At 33.2% G+C, this 19,566-nt stretch overlaps 1 protein-coding gene across 1 annotated transcript in view; it reads right to left on the bottom strand.

Moving 5' to 3' along the window:
- The window catches only part of LOC107661601 (electrogenic sodium bicarbonate cotransporter 1-like), a 68,951-nt gene that overhangs the window by 24,988 nt on the left and 24,397 nt on the right, over window positions 1-19,566 (bottom strand). The window contains exons 5-7 of the mRNA XM_016451265.1: window positions 14,230-14,365; window positions 6,704-6,864; window positions 1,637-1,816 (exon numbers count right to left, since the gene is read on the bottom strand). Of these exons, the coding sequence (XP_016306751.1) occupies window positions 1,637-1,816; window positions 6,704-6,864; window positions 14,230-14,365 (477 nt within the window). The remainder of the gene's footprint in view (window positions 1-1,636; window positions 1,817-6,703; window positions 6,865-14,229; window positions 14,366-19,566) is intronic.

Genomic DNA, 19,566 nt, shown 5'->3' with positions numbered 1-19,566 from the left:
TTTTGTATATTAGATACTATATATATATATATATATATATATATATATATATATATATACACACACACACTAATTTATATAACTGACTTTAATTACAAATATATATATATATATATATAAAAATTAAATGAAAATAATTATCTATTTATTAATTAAATATCATTTAATTTAGCACTTATCTAAGAATTTCACTACAAGAAAGAAGACCATACATTGGAAATGAATCTTATTATAAAACTAAAAACACTAAAAACATGAATACTAAAATATATTTGAAGTTGTATAATTGAATTTAGTAGTTAAACAATTAAATAAGTATTAATTATTATATAATTAATAATTATATATCTGAATTTAAAAAACTTAAAATTGTTGAAAAATTATTAAAAGTGATTAAAATATTGGAAAATAAAATAATAAAAAAATTAAATTACATAATCATTCATTAATTAATTAATTATTCATATTACATTAATTTAAATAATTTAAAATGTTTAAAAATAAAATAAAATGTAATTTAATTTAACAAACAATTTGGCTATGAGAAAGAAGAAGTAAAATGCAATGAACCTTTTTTCCTTTTTATGAGAGTAGTTCATTTATATGAAAAATCCGAAACAACTGATTTCCTAAAATAAATTAAATAAAAAAGACTTCAAATGTCATATGTTTGCATGAAAGAGCATTTGATTATCCCCTCTGCTTGTTTGACTGTACACTTGCATGTGCAGCACATTAAAAATAGCCATGTAGCATTACAACAAATACCTTGTTTCTAGACAAAGCTACAGTATTATGAAAACATCAGATCTATTGTCGCTACATTTCTTGACATTTAGACAACATTTCTAGAACTAGTTTCTAGTTCTTCAACATTAAAGTCAAAACAAGACACATTTTGCTTTTATAATGAGATGATTTTCCATGTAAAACACTGAGAAAAAAGCACACAGAATGAATCTGACGGTGCAATGTGTCTCTATATGGTCACTAGGGGGAGGGGCTAAAATAAAAGGCCTTGATGATGTCACCAGAAAAGGAAAGTCATTTCAGAAGCAGTTTTTGATGAAAGATTATGATAACAAACATGTTTTTCTTTGAATTGTGTGAACCAGTGAATCACGATAAGACCAAGTACGTTTATCAGCAAAGACAAAAAGCTGGATTTTAATTTCATGTTAAATTTAAGTTAGCTACTTTGTTTGGCTACTTCCTAAAACTGAGAGAAACATGATTAGATTGGTACTGAAGTATCAACATGTTACTTTTATTTAGAAAAAGACACTATCAGGAATTTCAGAAGCCAAAACATCTTGAGAACATGTCTGGAGGTTTCTAGAGGTTTCTAGTCTTTCCTGGGAGGGTCTGAGGTTTGATTGCTGCGAAAATATAAAAACCAACTGCATCTCATCAGCACATTTGATCACTTGTGAGCTTGAAACATCAAAGTATTTTGCAATGTGCAAATCTCTTTTATTTTACCCACAAGACATCTGCTACGAATGCAACCTTTTGTAAACCGAGCGAGAGACGCTGCTGATGGATGGAGCTGATAGATGCTGGTGGTGAAAGCGAGAGGAGAGATGAGGAAAGTGATAGACTGTAAGAGAGAGGTTTAATGTGGCAGCTGTGTTACCGTTCTCCTGGCTGCTGAACAGACGACTCGCGCTCGACACGCTTTTGCCGATGTCTGCCAGCGAACGCAGGTTGGACTTCTTGGTCTGGTGGCGATGTTTCCGCAGCAGAGTGTACATGACCATCTCCTTCAGATCGGCCTTCAGCTGCCCGCTCTCAATCTGACTGTCAGTGATCATTTCTGAAACACAGAGACACATTTCAGCATGTGTGCACTGCAGGGTTGGAAACGAAATACGAAAACATCGTTACGTATTTAAAATACAAAATATGAGTAACTGTATTTCATTATATTTGCATTTTAAATGGGTGGTAATAAAATTACAGTTACATCCGAAAAGTATTTTAGATTACCAAAGTGATTACTTTGATTTTTAATGTCATTTATTTTTTCAATATTAATGTAAAATGATTGGAAATTTTAATCAATGAGGCAACTGGTGATTCTGACTCGCGTGCAGCTGTTCAAACAGCAAACTGGCCTGCAGAGTGCAGACTAAAGACGACTCACTACAATGCAAGAGAAAATCAGAAAGCCAAGCGAGTAATTGTCATGGAAATACAAAGATGATATTACTTACAAATGTGAAAAAAGACGGAACATCACAAAGCAATGTAATTTTCGTTTACCTGCAACAAAACTTCTCTCGGCTTCAAAGGAACATATAACCTAGAAAAAGCATCTTAAAGTAAGTTGTTCTCAGTAGGGATGGGCGATAGCACTTATTTTGTTTTCGATACGATACCGATACTTTTGAAGGCCAGTATCGTCGACACCGATACCGATATGATACTTTTAAAGGCCAATATCGTCGATATCGATACCAATACCGATACTTCTAAACTGAACTTTTAAATTATGAAATTTATTAACATTAATTACACATGGTTAAATTATGTTTACTGTAGTGGTAACCATGGAAATCTACAAATACTACAGTTAAACTACGGCAAAGACTATAGAATACCCAAGACGTGTCACTCGTATAGTTTTGGATGGGGAAAAATGCAACGCTCAATATGGTCGCTCAATCTAATCTAATTCTAAATGAAGGAGCCAATCACTAATCGGTAAGGTCAGCACGTCACTGTAGCTGCCGTTAGAAGTCCCGGTTGCTATAGAAACACCCGAGAGGCATTTCAAAGATGGCCGCCGAGTGACATGACTTGTCTTAAAGGGACTTTGACTATGGTCACTTTAGTAAAACCATGGTTCATTTTCATAAGGGACTGGCAGTGACAGGCTGTTGCACGCATAAAATGCAACCTTTTTATTCTGACAGTGTATGATTTATGTTAACATTACAGAATAGAACATGATCAATATGAACTTTTAGCATTCAATTTAAATAAATGCAGTTGCACACCAACTATGTAGGCTACAATTTCAATTTGTTTATTGTGAAATAACTCAAACATATGTTTTTTTTCTGTCCTCTTATGAGCATTGTTTTGGGCTGCAGTTCCCAAAAGATACTTTTGGGAAACGCAGCCCTGTTTGAATGCACTGTCAGAAGTGAGTGAACGCTCTGTGATTGTTCTGTTCTGTGTTCTGATGTGCAGGAAAATAGTTCTATCCTACACAATTATTCGCTAACATAGGATATTCGTCCAATTTAATGCATATTATACGCATTATTTTTTGTTAAATAAACAAAATCACTGCTAAATAAAACACACCTAAGTATCGATATTTTTTATTTGAGTATTGATACTTTCAATACTCGCATCAGTATCGATACTTCAGGATCGATATGCCCATCCCTAGTTCTCAGTCTCAGGTTTGCACGAGTTCTTGTTTTTCTATATATTAATAACATATGGTATAGTTCAGCAATATCAATCGAGGAAGAAGAGTGGCACTGTCACCTGTTCTTAAAACTTATAGCCATGATGAAATAAAGGCTTTTAAAATTTTTTTTAATAAGATTCGAGTGCCTTGGACTACCATTATTCTTACAAGCTAATCGGTAAAGTCAGTGCGTCACTGCAGCTGCCGTTAGAAGTCCCGGTTGCTATAGAAACAGTCAGCATTCAGAGACATGTGCTCAGTACTGTGCATGCGCACTGGGTGGTCTAGCCTGAAAAATACACTTTTTTTAACGCTATTTGAGCCAAAGAAACAACATTTCAGTACAGACAGTTGTTGTTAGATTTCATTGGTGATTTCAAATATGAAATTTAATCATAAGCTTGGCAAACAGTTTTGGAGAATTTGATGTTTCCCCATTCAAAGGGATAGGAGCTGCACTTGCATGCCCGAGAGGCATTTCAAAGATGGCCGCCGAGTGACATGACTTGTCTTAAAGGGACTTTGACTATGGTCACTTTAGTAAAACCATGGTTCATTTTCATAAGGGACTGGCAGTGACAGGCTGTTGCACGCATAAAATGCAACCTTTTTATTCTGACAGTGTATGATTTATGTTAACATTACAGAATAGAACATGATCAATATGAACTTTTAGCATTCAATTTAAATAAATGCAGTTGCACACCAACTATGTAGGCTACAATTTCAATTTGTTTATTGTGAAATAACTCAAACATATGTTTTTTTTCTGTCCTCTTATGAGCATTGTTTTGGGCTGCAGTTCCCAAAAGATACTTTTGGGAAACGCAGCCCTGTTTGAATGCACTGTCAGAAGTGAGTGAACGCTCTGTGATTGTTCTGTTCTGTGTTCTGATGTGCAGGAAAATAGTTCTATCCTACACAATTATTCGCTAACATAGGATATTCGTCCAATTTAATGCATATTATACGCATTATTTTTTGTTAAATAAACAAAATCACTGGTAAATAAAACACACCTTAGTATCGATATTTTTTATTTGAGTATTGATACTTTCAATACTCGCATCAGTATCGATACTTCAGGATCGATATGCCCATCCCTAGTTCTCAGTCTCAGGTTTGCACGAGTTCTTGTTTTTCTATATATTAATAACATATGGTATAGTTCAGCAATATCAATCGAGGAAGAAGAGTGCTGCTTTGCCGAATATTAGCGCGATTGCAAACGTGATGCTGATTTTATGCAATTCATAGCAAAAAGTTAATATTTAGTGACTTTCTTAAAAGAACAGTATTGTCTGATTTGCTCTGGAGCGCCAACAAAAATGGTTCCGTACAACCGATCGTCTATTTACACTAAAAGCCAATCTGGTTGGTATTGACCATTAAAAAGACGCCTTTTTAAGACACGTGGTGATAAGATTTGAGTTTGAATCCATCTTATGCCGAACTCATTCAACCCCCGTTCTTCTCCCTTTTCCCATCACATATCTGCCACTGTTTGCAATAAGTATTAATAGCATCTAATTACTATTACTTGTTGCAAAGAAAATACTACTGTTTTCCTACATGTGTAAATAGAATTTATGGCTATTTGCACTTAATGCAAATAACCACTGCCTTCAAAATAAATCCACATCAGAAGAGTTGCGCGTCTGCGAGAAACATTTGGTTCCCAAATGAAGCCATGTTTTGAACGAATCAGTCGAGAGAATGATTCAATTACATTCAGAAAATCACTTGCTTCATTCCTGAATGAATCAGTCCTTTTGAATGAATCGAATGATTCCATGACTCTTTCATTAAGACACCCCCTACTGGCGGTTTTAGTTTCATATTTAAAAACATATTTTCCTCCCATTATTTTTTATTTCTATGTTCAAAATGTTATATTTAAAACATTAATCTCATAGCATTATTTATGCATTTATAATTGTTTTAAATGTATTCATAAAACCCATTTTTATTTAGAGGTGGTTAACATAAAAATAAGACATCAAAGTTAAAATGCCCCTTACCTTAAGTATTCCAAAGTATTCTAAAGTATTTAGATTAAGTTACTAAAATTAAGTAATCTAACGAAATACATTACAAAATACTTTTTAAAGCATATATTTTGTAATCTGTAAAGAAATACATTTTAAAAGTAACCTTCCTAACCCTGGTGTACTGCTGCTTTAAGCTGGGGTTCTGCAGGTTTTATGAAAGTCAATTTAAGACCAAATAAAGGAAAAAATTGAATTTTAAATAAATAGGAATAAATGGAAGGCGACACAATGAAATACTGTTATTCAAATAAAAAAATAAATCAAATCAAATCAAATAAAAAAAATAATTTAGCTTAACTAAGAATTTCACTACAAGAACAAAGAAATCAAATTCTTTTTTTTTTTTGGGAGTTGCACATTTATATTTTACTAAAACAAACAAAAAAATAAAATAAAAACTAAATTTAAAAAATAAATAAATAAATAAATAAACAGTAGAAAACACTAATTTACTTAAGTGAGTTTAATTAAAAATAAATACAATTATTGAAAAAGAATGACAAATTATTACAAATATTGAAAAATAAATAAATAAATATAATAAAATTAATTTAGCACTTAACTAAGAATTTCACTACAACGAAGAAAGACATAAAATGCCAATTATTCTTTTTTTCCTTTTGGTAGTTACACATTTATATTACACACAAAAAAAAAAAAACTAAAATACTAAAGTAAATACTAAAAATCAGTAGAAAACACTCTAATTTATATAACTGAGTTTAATTAAAATAATTCAAATGAAAAACATAATTACACAATTACAAACACTGAAATTAATAAAAAATAAAATAAATAATTTAGAATTTAGAAAGTTGATATAAAATGCCAATGAATCTTTTGTAATTTTTTTATGGGACTTTTATGGGAATTTAAATTATATGAACCGTCTGAAACAACGAATTCCCTAAAATATCAAATAAAAAAGGATTTTTAAATATTTTTCCCCCTTTTTTATTTATTCCCTCAGCTTGCTTGACTGTAAACTTGCATATATAGCGTGTTGGAACAAAGAAATTTCTGATCCAATTTAGGAACTTTTCAGGCCTTAATTTGTGAAAGGGTGAATCATTGGTGAACCATTTAAAGCCTTTTTTAAAACCCACAAAAACCCTGTTTAAGGAACCCAGAAACCAAAACACTGCTCTGAAGATCTTTTTTAACCTCTAAAGAACCCTATACAGCCATAAAGCATCCTTGAAGAAGTGCTGAAGTGCAGTTTTACCGACGATCTGCTGAAGTGAGTTGGCCTCCATGTCCAGCTTGATGGTTCCTTTCTCGATGCAGTTTTTCAGCTGGAAGAGCGAGTGTAGAGACAGAGTGGCTACATGAGGTTTACTCCACCGTTCTCCACCCTTCTCCACCTTCTCCTCAAACTTTATCCATCTGAGAAAAACACACACAACACACATAAATGTACTGAAAGCAACTGAGCAATATTTAGAGCACTGACGTCAGTTCACTTTTGAAAAAATACCATGAAAATACCATGTTTTTTGGGCATGCCATGTACCATGATAATGACATTTCATCTTTCATGTTACAATGAGAATATTATATTTTGTGAACATTTACCATAATAATACCATGTATTTTGGGCATGCAACATGGGTTTTACTGAGGTACATGCAAAAAAGACCATGTTTTGGGCATGTTCTATGATAATACCATGTTTCTGTGTTAATTTTGGTCATCGATCACAGTGTATTATGTACCATGATAATATATGTTCTATAAAATATCATAAATATTTCATTTTTATACTTTTTGAAAGAAATGCACTTTTATTCAGCAAAGATGCATTAAATTGATTAAATGAATAGATTTTTTAACTTTTTATCAAAGAACCTGTAAAACAAATAGCATTTTCCACAAAAAAATATAAAGCAGTTTTCCACTATATTTAAATCGTATAATTTATGATGTTTTCAACACTGATAATAACAATGATAATAATAATCAGAAATGTTTCTTGAAAATCTACATAGAATGATTTCTGAAGGATCATGTGACACTGAAGACTGGAGTAATGATGCTGAAAATTCAGCTTTGCATCACAGAAATAAATTACATTTTTATATATATTCAAACAGAAAACAGTTATTTTAAATTGTAATAATATTTCACAATATTACTGATTTTACAGTATTTTTGATCACAAAAAAAATGCAGCCTTGGTGAGCAACAGAGACTTTTTTCAAAAACAGGAAATAATCTCTTTTGACCAGTGATTTATATGAATACGGTAATCATTGATTATCATCGTTCTACCATCTCTGTACCATGGTATTTAATGTATTTTATGCTTGCAAGACCATATTATGAAGACCTTATATTTGCCTTTCTGCCAACTAACTGAAAGCTTTCTGATGTAAAATAATAATGAAAATGATTCAAACCTTCTTAAAGCTCTGCTGCCCTGTTATCAGCTTACCCATGTCTGCTTGAGCGAACATCTGTCTTAGACAAACGATACCCAAGCACACAGATATCCTTTAGAGCTCTGTAATCTTGTGCAGAAAGGCTGCTGAGCTGCGTTTAGCCAAGCGTGGGTATGATATCCGAGACAAAAGTGATACATACACACACACACTGCGGCTTTGATATGTTACCTGAGACTCAGGTGAACCCAGAGACCCATGGGAACTCTGGGAACTCTGGCTTTGTGCATCCACACACACACACACACACACATGTGCACACACATGAAAACACTGGGCTCTCTGTTTGCAAATGGTTTCATTTTAACATGATCCATGTAGCTCTTAACATGTAAATCTGGAACATGCAAATCCAAAGAAAGAAACAGTATATAAGAGTTGCTGTATGAAAGGAGCACCATTTGCGTCCACAACATTTGATGAAGTGAACTAAACCCAATAACCTGCTCCTGACTGTATGTACTTAAATACTAATTCAAAATTAATCAAAAACTTACAATTCTGTATTTGCACTTTAATTTGTTGTATTTGCATGTCTGTGTAGCTTAAATAAAATGTGCACTGGTTTTCAGATTCACATTATTAATCACATTTATCTAAATAAATAAATAAAGGAGAATCTATCCATGTGAGTTTTTATCCCCGTTAAACTATTATTTCCCTCAAAATAATAAGTGAATTTTAGTTTAAATAAATAAATCATGATCAAATGTGAACTGGTTTTAATTTTCACATTATAAATCATATTTATTTAAAACAAAATAAAATAAATGCAATAAAATAAATAAGAAATAAAATAATCAAATCATCCATGTGATTTCCCCCTCAAAATAGTTGTGAAATGTCAGTTTAAATGTCATAATGAAAAGGGAGTGGCATCATAAAAGTTTTCAGAAAAACTCATTTCAAAAGCTTGTTCTACTAACATTTGATATCGGTCTTTTATTTTTCACGTTGGACAAGATTAGCCAAATACAACATATCTAAATCATATTCCACCCTGTCAATTATGAAAATTTTTTTCAACTTTACATAATAGAAACGTCACCCATTTGCTAGAACGATTCAAAAACATGATTTACCTGTTAAATAAAAGTTTCATTTAGACTAAATTACTAGTTAGCAAGGCCTGTGTGTGTCGGTCAGTCGATACGTTCGTGACAGGAAAAGACCTGCAGTAATGGAAAAAAATAAGCATGTGCCTCTCTTTTAGTTCAGATGCATTTTTCTTTTGTTATATTTGGGTTACCGTTTTCTGCTTGACCCTTATTCTGGAGCCCAGACTCTTATCTAATAGCATACGTGAGTCAGGTATGTGTGAAATCCTAAGAACAGTCAAGTGGCACACTAAAATCATGAGCACCTGGCAAATGACGCGAGTGTTGAATACTTCAGTTGTTTTAGCAGAACCAGACGAGAAGTCTCCCCCTTTCAAGCGTGCGTTTCTGACCTACATATCCGTCTGAGGACAAAACAGCTGGAAAAAAACATTGGCTGAAGTTAGTCGAAATCTGGAAATTATTTTGGGGAACTGAACTGAACTGAATGACGAGTTTTGTCTTCTGTAGAGCTTTTTATAGCTGAATCAAATTCGTTCACAGTTGACGCATTTTGCTTGACACAGTTATGGAACTGAATCGAATTAACACTGAACTGACTGGAGCTGAATAACGACACGATTGTCTTCAGGAGAGCTGCTAATGGCTGAACCGAATGAATTTACACTACTGAACTGAATCAACACTGAATTGACTCAAACTGAATAATGACTCATTTGTCTTTTAGAGCTGCAGAAATTGAATTTGTCTCATATTTGATGAAGTTGTTTTTATTATTTTAATATATTCCTTGAGGTTCACTTATAATAAAGGTTAATAAAGGTTTTTTGCACAATATATATTAGGGCTGAGTATTGACACACGTTTCACAATTCGATTACATTTTGATTCACAAGCTTGCAATTTGATTATTTTAGATTGCATCAGGTACAGTCAGTGTTGGGAAGGTTACTTTGGACATGTAATAGGTTACAGATTACAAGTTACCCTATTTAAAATGTAATAAGTAGTGTAACTATTTCAATTACTTTATTAAAGTAATGTAACTGATTACATTTGATTACTTTTTGATTACTTTTGTAAATTTCTAACGAATGTTTTTAACTGATAATCATTTTCAAACATTTAAACCAGGCAGGGTTAACCTTACAGTAGTGCTCAACACTGCATGATTACTGTGAGACTTCCTTCATCACTTGAATTAAGATTATAATAATTTATTTTTTAAAGCACAGCCACCACAAACTCAGACTTTGAGATCGTTCTGAGGTTAAATATAGATTTAAAACCATAACAAGAAATAGTTTAATAGCTATGATACCGTTTTTAAAATCAAATCTTTGCATGACAGGAAACACAGGCATCTAACAGTTAATCTTAAAAAAATAAAGCATATACATACACCCAAATAGGATATAAATCATATAAACGTGTCCTATTCTGTGTCCTGAAACATTGGTGTCTCATATTTTAGAGCAGTCAATGCAATTTGGGAAAGAAATTAATTAAATCTGTATGTGGGTGTGTGTGAAAAAAATTCATTTTCAAAAGTAACTGTAATTACAGATTTTTTCTTAACTGTAACTGATTACAGTTACATTTATTTTGTAATTAAATTACGTAATTCCGTTACATGTAATTAGTTACTTCCCAACACTGGGTACAGTACATGGCAAATTTTCTCATGGAACAAAATCTCTCAACTAATGCTGTCAAATATACATGAGAGTCAGTTTGTACTATACATTACTATAATATTGAATGTTAAAATTAACTGATTCGTATACAAACACTGAAATTACACTCAATTAAGTTTTTTATAATAATAAAGTTATAATACTAACTTTAAAAATTACATAATTATATTTCTACTCCAATTCGTCTTTTGAAATATAAACATTTAAATGGTGATTTATTCAAACATAAATTAAATAATGAAGAACAGTAGAAATTATAATCTGAATATGTTATATAGTGCTTATATTTAGTGAAATGCTCCTCTATAGAGTTAATTTTTCTAGCTGACTAACGAGTTTATGGTCACTGAATATGTTTTTTTTTTCTGAGGTAAAAGTGACGGTACGCGTCATATTGAAACGCTTATTGAACGATTACAGGATACGAATTTCGGTAAGTAAGTTGTACTCTTTCTTTTAACATACCTTTGGATTTTCATTCATGTTTATTCGTGCTGAAACTGTTATTAAAGCGGAGGAGATGATCAGTTCATGCGCGCCTCGTGTTGCCGCTTCTCTTGAAGTGAGGTGCTACAGCAATCTGTCACTGCCAAAATGGTATTTATTGCATTAATATTGTAATAAAATGGACAGAATTTGACATCTGAAGCTTTGTTTCATATCAAAAGTGAAAATGCATGAAGCTTATTGTGATTTATTGAATGGGAGGCGCGCTATAAAAACAGATTAGTATATGCCAGTGGGCGGGGCCTATGGTGTGAAGATGTATAACTATTGGTTGATTTCTTGCTCTGTAGGCGGTCATATGCACATACAGTATATTCGCCTGTGTGGCGACAAAAATCCCACAATATCCAAACAAGCAATTTTTGCTGCTTGATTAAATAAATGCTTTGTTTATAATGAGGAGAAAAAAATTCATTTTCAAAAGTAACTGTAATTACAGATTTTTTCTTAACTGTAACTGATTACAGTTACATTTATTTTGTAATTAAATTACGTAATTCCGTTACATGTAATTAGTTACTTCCCAACACTGGGTACAGTACATGGCAAATTTTCTCATGGAACAAAATCTCTCAACTAATGCTGTCAAATATACATGAGAGTCAGTTTGTACTATACATTACTATAATATTGAATGTTAAAATTAACTGATTCGTATACAAACACTGAAATTACACTCAATTAAGTTTTTTATAATAATAAAGTTATAATACTAACTTTAAAAATTACATAATTATATTTCTACTCCAATTCGTCTTTTGAAATATAAACATTTAAATGGTGATTTATTCAAACATAAATTAAATAATGAAGAACAGTAGAAATTATAATCTGAATATGTTATATAGTGCTTATATTTAGTGAAATGCTCCTCTATAGAGTTAATTTTTCTAGCTGACTAACGAGTTTATGGTCACTGAATATGTTTTTTTTTTCTGAGGTAAAAGTGACGGTACGCGTCATATTGAAACGCTTATTGAACGATTACAGGATACGAATTTCGGTAAGTAAGTTGTACTCTTTCTTTTAACATACCTTTGGATTTTCATTCATGTTTATTCGTGCTGAAACTGTTATTAAAGCGGAGGAGATGATCAGTTCATGCGCGCCTCGTGTTGCCGCTTCTCTTGAAGTGAGGTGCTACAGCAATCTGTCACTGCCAAAATGGTATTTATTGCATTAATATTGTAATAAAATGGACAGAATTTGACATCTGAAGCTTTGTTTCATATCAAAAGTGAAAATGCATGAAGCTTATTGTGATTTATTGAATGGGAGGCGCGCTATAAAAACAGATTAGTATATGCCAGTGGGCGGGGCCTATGGTGTGAAGATGTATAACTATTGGTTGATTTCTTGCTCTGTAGGCGGTCATATGCACATACAGTATATTCGCCTGTGTGGCGACAAAAATCCCACAATATCCAAACAAGCAATTTTTGCTGCTTGATTAAATAAATGCTTTGTTTATAATGAGGAGGATGTTTTAAGCTATGAAACTTGCAGGATTTTAAATATTGTTTTAATGGTACAAACAGTACCGTCGCAAGGGCTGTGCCAAGTGTGCGACCGCACAGGGCCTCGCGCCTCTAGAGGGCCTTGCTCCTGGCCTGCTTTTTATGTCGTTTACGTCTAACATTAATTGTTATTACTGTTTTTCCACCCATTTTGTCCTTTGAAAGACTAAGCCGCTTTTCCACTATCGGGCCGAACGGTTCCAAGAACTGTCTGGTACGGTTTGTACCATTACGCATTTGTATTGCATTCCAAAGAGCTCTGTTATCAGCACCACAGTGGAAAATGAAACCATATCCGTGCTGACTGGCCTGGATCGGCATGGAATGGAACGGTTAAGCAAAGAGAACCGTTCGGCCCGATAGTGGAAAAGTGGCTTAGTCATAGAACGAGTGTATATTTGCTGGTAAGATGTGCTTGACAATGCATATGTATTGCATTCCAAAGAGCTCCGTTCAGCACCACAGTGGGAAATGAAACCGTAGCCGTGCTGACTGGCCCCGGATCGGCACGGAATGGAACGGTTAAGCAAAGAGAACCGTTCGGCCCGATAGTGGAAAAGTGGCTTAGTCATAGCTGATAGACAGTATAAGACTCTGTGTATAAGAATGAGTAAAGCCGTTTGTTGTTAGGATGTCAAAAAGTTTTAAAAGTTAAACCTTTAGGCTGGTCTGCCTCAGTGGTTCGACAGCGCTCGTCAATGTCAAAATGATCGAGATGGCCAATCAAATCAAAGAAGGCGGGTCTTACTGTCACTGTCACAACGCAACGAATGTTCGTGGAAAGATGTAAGTACAGTAGTACTGTATTAGAAAACTGTTTTACGATAGAAATGTTCAGCGACCGACAGTAATAGACTATCTAGTGAAGCAAACTACGTAACTTTTTATGAAATTTCGCCGTTTTGAATTGAAAATATGCGATCATGATTCATGTAAATCATAAATGAACGTGACAAGAGACGTTTGCGTTTTCGACTATTAGACATACGAATAAGAGTGAATGTGCACATTTTAAAATAAAATATTATTTTCAAATAGTGTAAATTGATTACTACTTCATTATATAACTACAAACCTAGAACTTATTTTAGCATTCTTATTTACTTATTTAATTGCTTTATTATTATTATGCAGTAGATCTTACAATTCTTATGAGCGTGTGTGTGACCGTGATTCGTGCGCAAGCATGTCAGTGAGCACGGCATCACAATCGATCAGATGCGTGTTAAAGTTGCGTTCGTTATTATAGCACCCCCCCCCAACCACCACACACACACACACACAAAAATTGCAGAGGGCCTCACACGTCAACTTCGCACAGGGCCTCGCACCCCCCTTGCGACAGCCCTGGGTACAAAGACCTCTTATATGCCAAAAAATCAAGGCAAATTTTATTTCTTATGTCATGATACCTTTAATACACACTATAGCGCCCCTTGTGGCAATGTTGAGAAAAAAATACGACAGGGATTGGAATCAAATTGCTTATGTATCAATTCCAATTCTCATAATGTGTGTTTTTACACTTTACCTGGCTGTTTCCTTCCACTCCATCTCTTGACCGTCAACAGCCAGAAGCTCGTCGAGTTCGGTGAAGAGCTGCGGCGGAGGAGGACCGTTGTCATCTTCCTCCAAAATAAAGCGAATCCTCTCTGCAGCCGGAGAAACTGACGGGGAAACAACAAACCAGGGGTGAGAGAGGCCTAAAAATACTAGCTATTATAATCAAACAATAGATACAATAACAGAAACATGCAAGACGACAATAACGCTCTGTCTGCGTAAGGTGTGACTGTAATAGAAATCACAGGTTATTTCCTTCATAGGTGTTATGTAACATCAAGATGAATGAGCTTTCTTGTAAATATCCAGTGTGTTGCACCCAAAAAGTGGTCAGTATGTGAGACTTTTTTTCCTGGACCAACAGAAATAGATAGTGTTGCGAAAGCCAGAACTGACCTGCAACAGAGAAGTTTTCATATGTGTGAGTTTTTATTCATAATAAAAGAGCCTGTCAGCGCTTCTCATAACCGCAGTGTTGCATATGTCGTAATGTTTAAGTGGCGCCACACCTTTTCTAAATGTGTACACTTTTACATCACAAAGACAAGGCCTTTTAAAGGTAAAACTAGAAGGTTTTACGCAAGATTTTAGAAGGTTTAAGGCAAGATTTTTGGGATACTGATGAGATTTTTGTCTACGTCTGGGAAATTAGGTTAAAAAAAAAGGGCCTTCCGGACAGACTGCTAGTTAGGGAAGTCAGTATATGTGGAAATCTCTCGGTTGCATTGCAACATAGTGACTGACTGAATATTTTGATTCAAAATCTCAAGGTCTGTGTATCAATGCATGCCATGCATGTGTGCAGATGTGCATGCTTTCAATTTGGCCTCAGGTCAAAGTAAAGACATGTAGGGACAGGATGAAGCTCTCAGCAGATACAGATACACACATATCAACCCATTCATTAGTTTTAAGGATTAATTTGTCTACTTCTGTGTACTTCTAAATATGTACTAAATACTAATACAGTACATTTTTAAAGAAATTATTACTTTTATTTAGCAAGGATACATTTGATTCATCAAAAGCGACATTTATAATGTTACAAAAGATTTCTATTTCAGATAAAATGCTGTTCTTTTGAACTTTCTATTCATCAAAGAATCCTGAAACACAGTTTCCACAAAAATATGAAGCAGCAAAACTGTTTTCAACATTAATAATAATAATAATAATAATAATACATGTTTCTTGAGCAGCAAATCAGCATATAAAAATGATTTCTGAAGGATCATGTGACACTGAAGACTGGAGTAAAGATGCTGAAAATTCAGATCTGATCACAGGAATAAATGACATTTTAAAATATATTCAAATAGAAGACAGTTATTTTGATTTGTAATAATATTTCAAAATATTACTGATTTGATATGCATACTGATTTTATAAATGCAGCCTTGTATACATTTATATATATATATAAAGAATAATAAATATAGATAATACTACTATAGATATAATTACGAATTTCTGAACACTGTTTATGTCTTTGTCAAACTCAGAATTTCAATTGGGCAACAATGAATTTTAAGAAAGTTCTGTTTTCTGTTGTGACATCAAACAAAAGCAACTAAAATACTTTCTTAGAATTTTCTTATCAACAACAATACGGTACTTGTGTCTATTTTGGCATTATGAACTATTTAGGGCTTGTTTAAAAAGAAATTTGAAACAAAGAATCATTACAACGACAAAGAAACACTTAAAGGGGTCATATGATGCGATTTCTATTTTTCCTTTTCTTTAGTGTGTTATGTAGCTATTTGTGCATGTATACGATCTGCAGAGTTACAAAGCTCAAAGTCTCCCACAAAAAGATTTATTCTATCTAAAAGTGAAGGCTGATCCAGACCGGGCTAAAACGCCTCATTCAAACACGCCCCCACATGTCTACGTCACGATGTGGAAATATTTGCGTAATGCCGCCTAATTGTTCATGCAAAGAAAGAAGGCGTGGTTTTAGGAACCGCAGTTAGTGTTGATGCAGCCATTTAAGGGAGACGCTGTGTGTTTCTGTGCGAAAGCAAAAGCACTTTATTTGGCGTTCCGAAAGTATATGCAATGAGGAATCAGTGATTAAGATTTATTTACAACAGAACAGCACAACCCAGAACGACGCGTTTGAGAGAGGCGGGGCATAGAGGACCTACAATAATGTACAGTATTTACAGTATTTGAAAAATAATGTGTTTTTTGAACGTCAACATATTCTGTTACACCAAATACACAAAATAATGATCTTTAAAATAGCATCATATGACCCCTTTAATATGTTGCACTATTTCTAGAACTAATAAGCAACTTTATGACATTTATAGAGATATTTGCATATGAGCTCCAGTGCAGCGATCATTAAACCAAAAGAGAGACAAACCAAATACTAAAACATTCGTAATAATCACTTTTATGACATTTATATGGAATTTATGATTTTAATTTATGACACTATAATGGAATAAAAAAAAAAAACATATTAAATGAGAAGAAATGCTAGGCAGTGGCACCAGATTTTACACTGGACACTGATATTTTAACATATCAAAGGCTTTTTAACATGCTCTGCCTTTCTCTCTCTGTGCATTTTAGCACATTTGCAGCATGCTCAGCTAATCTAAACTAAACTAGCCAAAGCTGGATGATTGTTTTCCTCCCCCAGCGGCCTTAAAACGGCCCCTCTGGAGAAAATAAGACTGTGTTGTACACAAAAGAGAGTGAAAGAACATCCCTCTGGCCCATGTCTGGCTCCGTGCCTCCTAACCTGGGCTAAAAGTTAACACTTCTTACCACAAGCGGCTAAAATTACCCATTATACCAGCAGCATATACTCAAACTAGCGGCATTGCTGCGATCAGCTGACTGTTAATGCTAAATCCAGCCACAAATACGGGCAATGAGAAGCCGTTCATACTATTGATGTGAGAAATGTGTTTGTTAGTTAAACCCAGTAAATAACTGTAAGTACTGACTGTGTGAAACGTGTGATTCTCCAAGGACTGACAGTCAGAGAGAGCGACGGAGAGCTGGAGCGGGTTCACTGAGGATAAAGGTGACTATGCACTTGTTTAGCTCGATGCTTTGCCTTTTCAGCCGTGTAACTGATTAGCAGAGATTAGCACACACAAAGACCTTTAACTGAGGCTGTGAGCGCCACTTTATCTCGTTCTCGCTCTCGGCTGAATCATATTTATTTAAATCACTCCCTGATTCTCCAGAACATCATGGATTGCTCTGTGATAAAGGCCTGGGAAATAGGATGAGAAATCAGAATGAGACGTCTGAGCTGCTGCTTTAAGGGAAATCCTAAATCCTATGGCGAATCCTAAAAAGTACTATAAAATGTAATCAAAGTAGTCAACGTGACTTCTGAAGTAATATAATCATTTATAATATTATTTTAATAATAATAATATAATATAATCATTTAAGTCAATTCAGACTTGACGTGCAAGAATGGATGGTGTTTGTTTTTAACCATCTGTTGCCAGGATGAATCTTTGTTTTTTCTTTTTTACTATAATTATATTATTCATTTTAATTCATTTTAATTTTATATATATATAAAATTCAGCAAATACTACATATACATACATACACACACACACACACATATATATATTACTATAATTATAGTATTCATTCGAATTAATTCAGCAAATACTACAATGATATACAAACACTTGAAAATCATAATAATATATACTAAATTACAATAATCTAAATGAATTTAAAAAATATATACTGAAACACATTCATATGATTTAAATATTATATATATTATATTATATATACAGACATTTTTAAATAATACTAATAATAATTAATTTAAATAAAGTAAGTAAGTAAGTAAGTATTGGGTTTTGTTTTGTTTTGTTTGGCATCATATTGATACCACAGGCCTACGGCAGTGAAGTGATGCATGATGGGTGGTTTTTGTCTTCATTTGTGACTTACTGAGAGGTTTGAGGATGCTGGAGGACGGATCGTCTGCAGTCTCTGTGTCTGATTTGTCGCTGACGTTTTCCATCTCTCTCCTCTCTTTGTGATTGGATCGTCGTCTGTGTCGTCGACGGCGACGGTAACTCTTAGGCACGTGAACTCCAATGTAGACTGTGTGATGACCTACACACACACACAGAAAGATCACAGGATTACAAACACACAAATACATACATACAGATCAGAATGACAGCTTATACATTAAAGCCTAAAAATAGATCACTGTCATATACAGATAACCAAATAAAAAAAGACTAATAATCACTGCTTTGGTAACTACTGCGGTGTGTATGTAGGTGCGCTACTGTTGAACTGTCAATGTGTAATCGATTTGATGGAAGCCAAAACACTCCTGGGTTACAATGAATTGCAGCAAAAAAGCGACCATAAGTCATACATTTTCAATGAGAGTTGGCCATTTTCGATGCTTCAAATTCTACTTTATGCAAATAATAACTGACATAATGTGATGCAGTGTCGTAAATAATTTTTATAAAACAAAAATAAAATAAAGAAATAAAATTTTAAATAAAATAAAAAAAATATATATAAAAAAACTTTTACACTTAAAAATTAGAAATGCTGCCTTGGCAACTAACTGAAATAAATAAACTGAAGTACAGAAACTACTCAAATGAAAATAAAACTGAAATAAAATTATTAAACTAAATGAAAAGTTCAATTAAATAAAAAAAAATTTAAATGCTAAATTAAAATTTGAATTAATTAAAAACTCAATTACATTTTTTTGTAATTAAATTACATTTTAGATTAAAAACTTTAGCATAAAAAAACTTTAAACTTAAATGAAAATTACAATTGTTACACTTGGCAACTAACTGAAATAAATAAGTTAAAGTACTAAAATGACAAACTAAAATAAAAATAAATTAAACCTAAATAGAAATATTTAAAAAACTAAAGCTACTAAAAATGACAAACACAGCGTGTAACACAATTATATAATACACCAATAATACAATAAAATATATAAAATATAAAATAACGGTTACACTTTACTTGAAGGGGTGTGCATAAGACTGACATGACACCTTCATAATCATGACATGACACCTACATAATCATGACATTTACATTTACATTTAGTCATTTAGCTTACGCTTTTTTTGACATGACACCTACATAATCATGACATGACACGTCATGAATATGAAGGTTTTTTTATGCATGTTTATGACAACTGTCATTAAGTGTTATTCGCTCAGTTATGTAATTTTTAATGCAAAGATGACATTGTTTGAGATGTCTTTGTTATGGGCTATGGTTAGGGGTAAGGGTAGGGGTAGGG

The sequence above is a fragment of the Sinocyclocheilus anshuiensis genome, unplaced genomic scaffold (assembly GCF_001515605.1).
Source record: "Sinocyclocheilus anshuiensis isolate Anshui unplaced genomic scaffold, SAMN03320099.WGS_v1.1 scaffold1425, whole genome shotgun sequence".
Classification (NCBI taxonomy): domain Eukaryota; kingdom Metazoa; phylum Chordata; class Actinopteri; order Cypriniformes; family Cyprinidae; genus Sinocyclocheilus; species Sinocyclocheilus anshuiensis.
The sequence above is the reverse complement of the archived record's forward strand: the minus strand, read 5'-3'. Positions and strand labels throughout refer to the sequence as shown.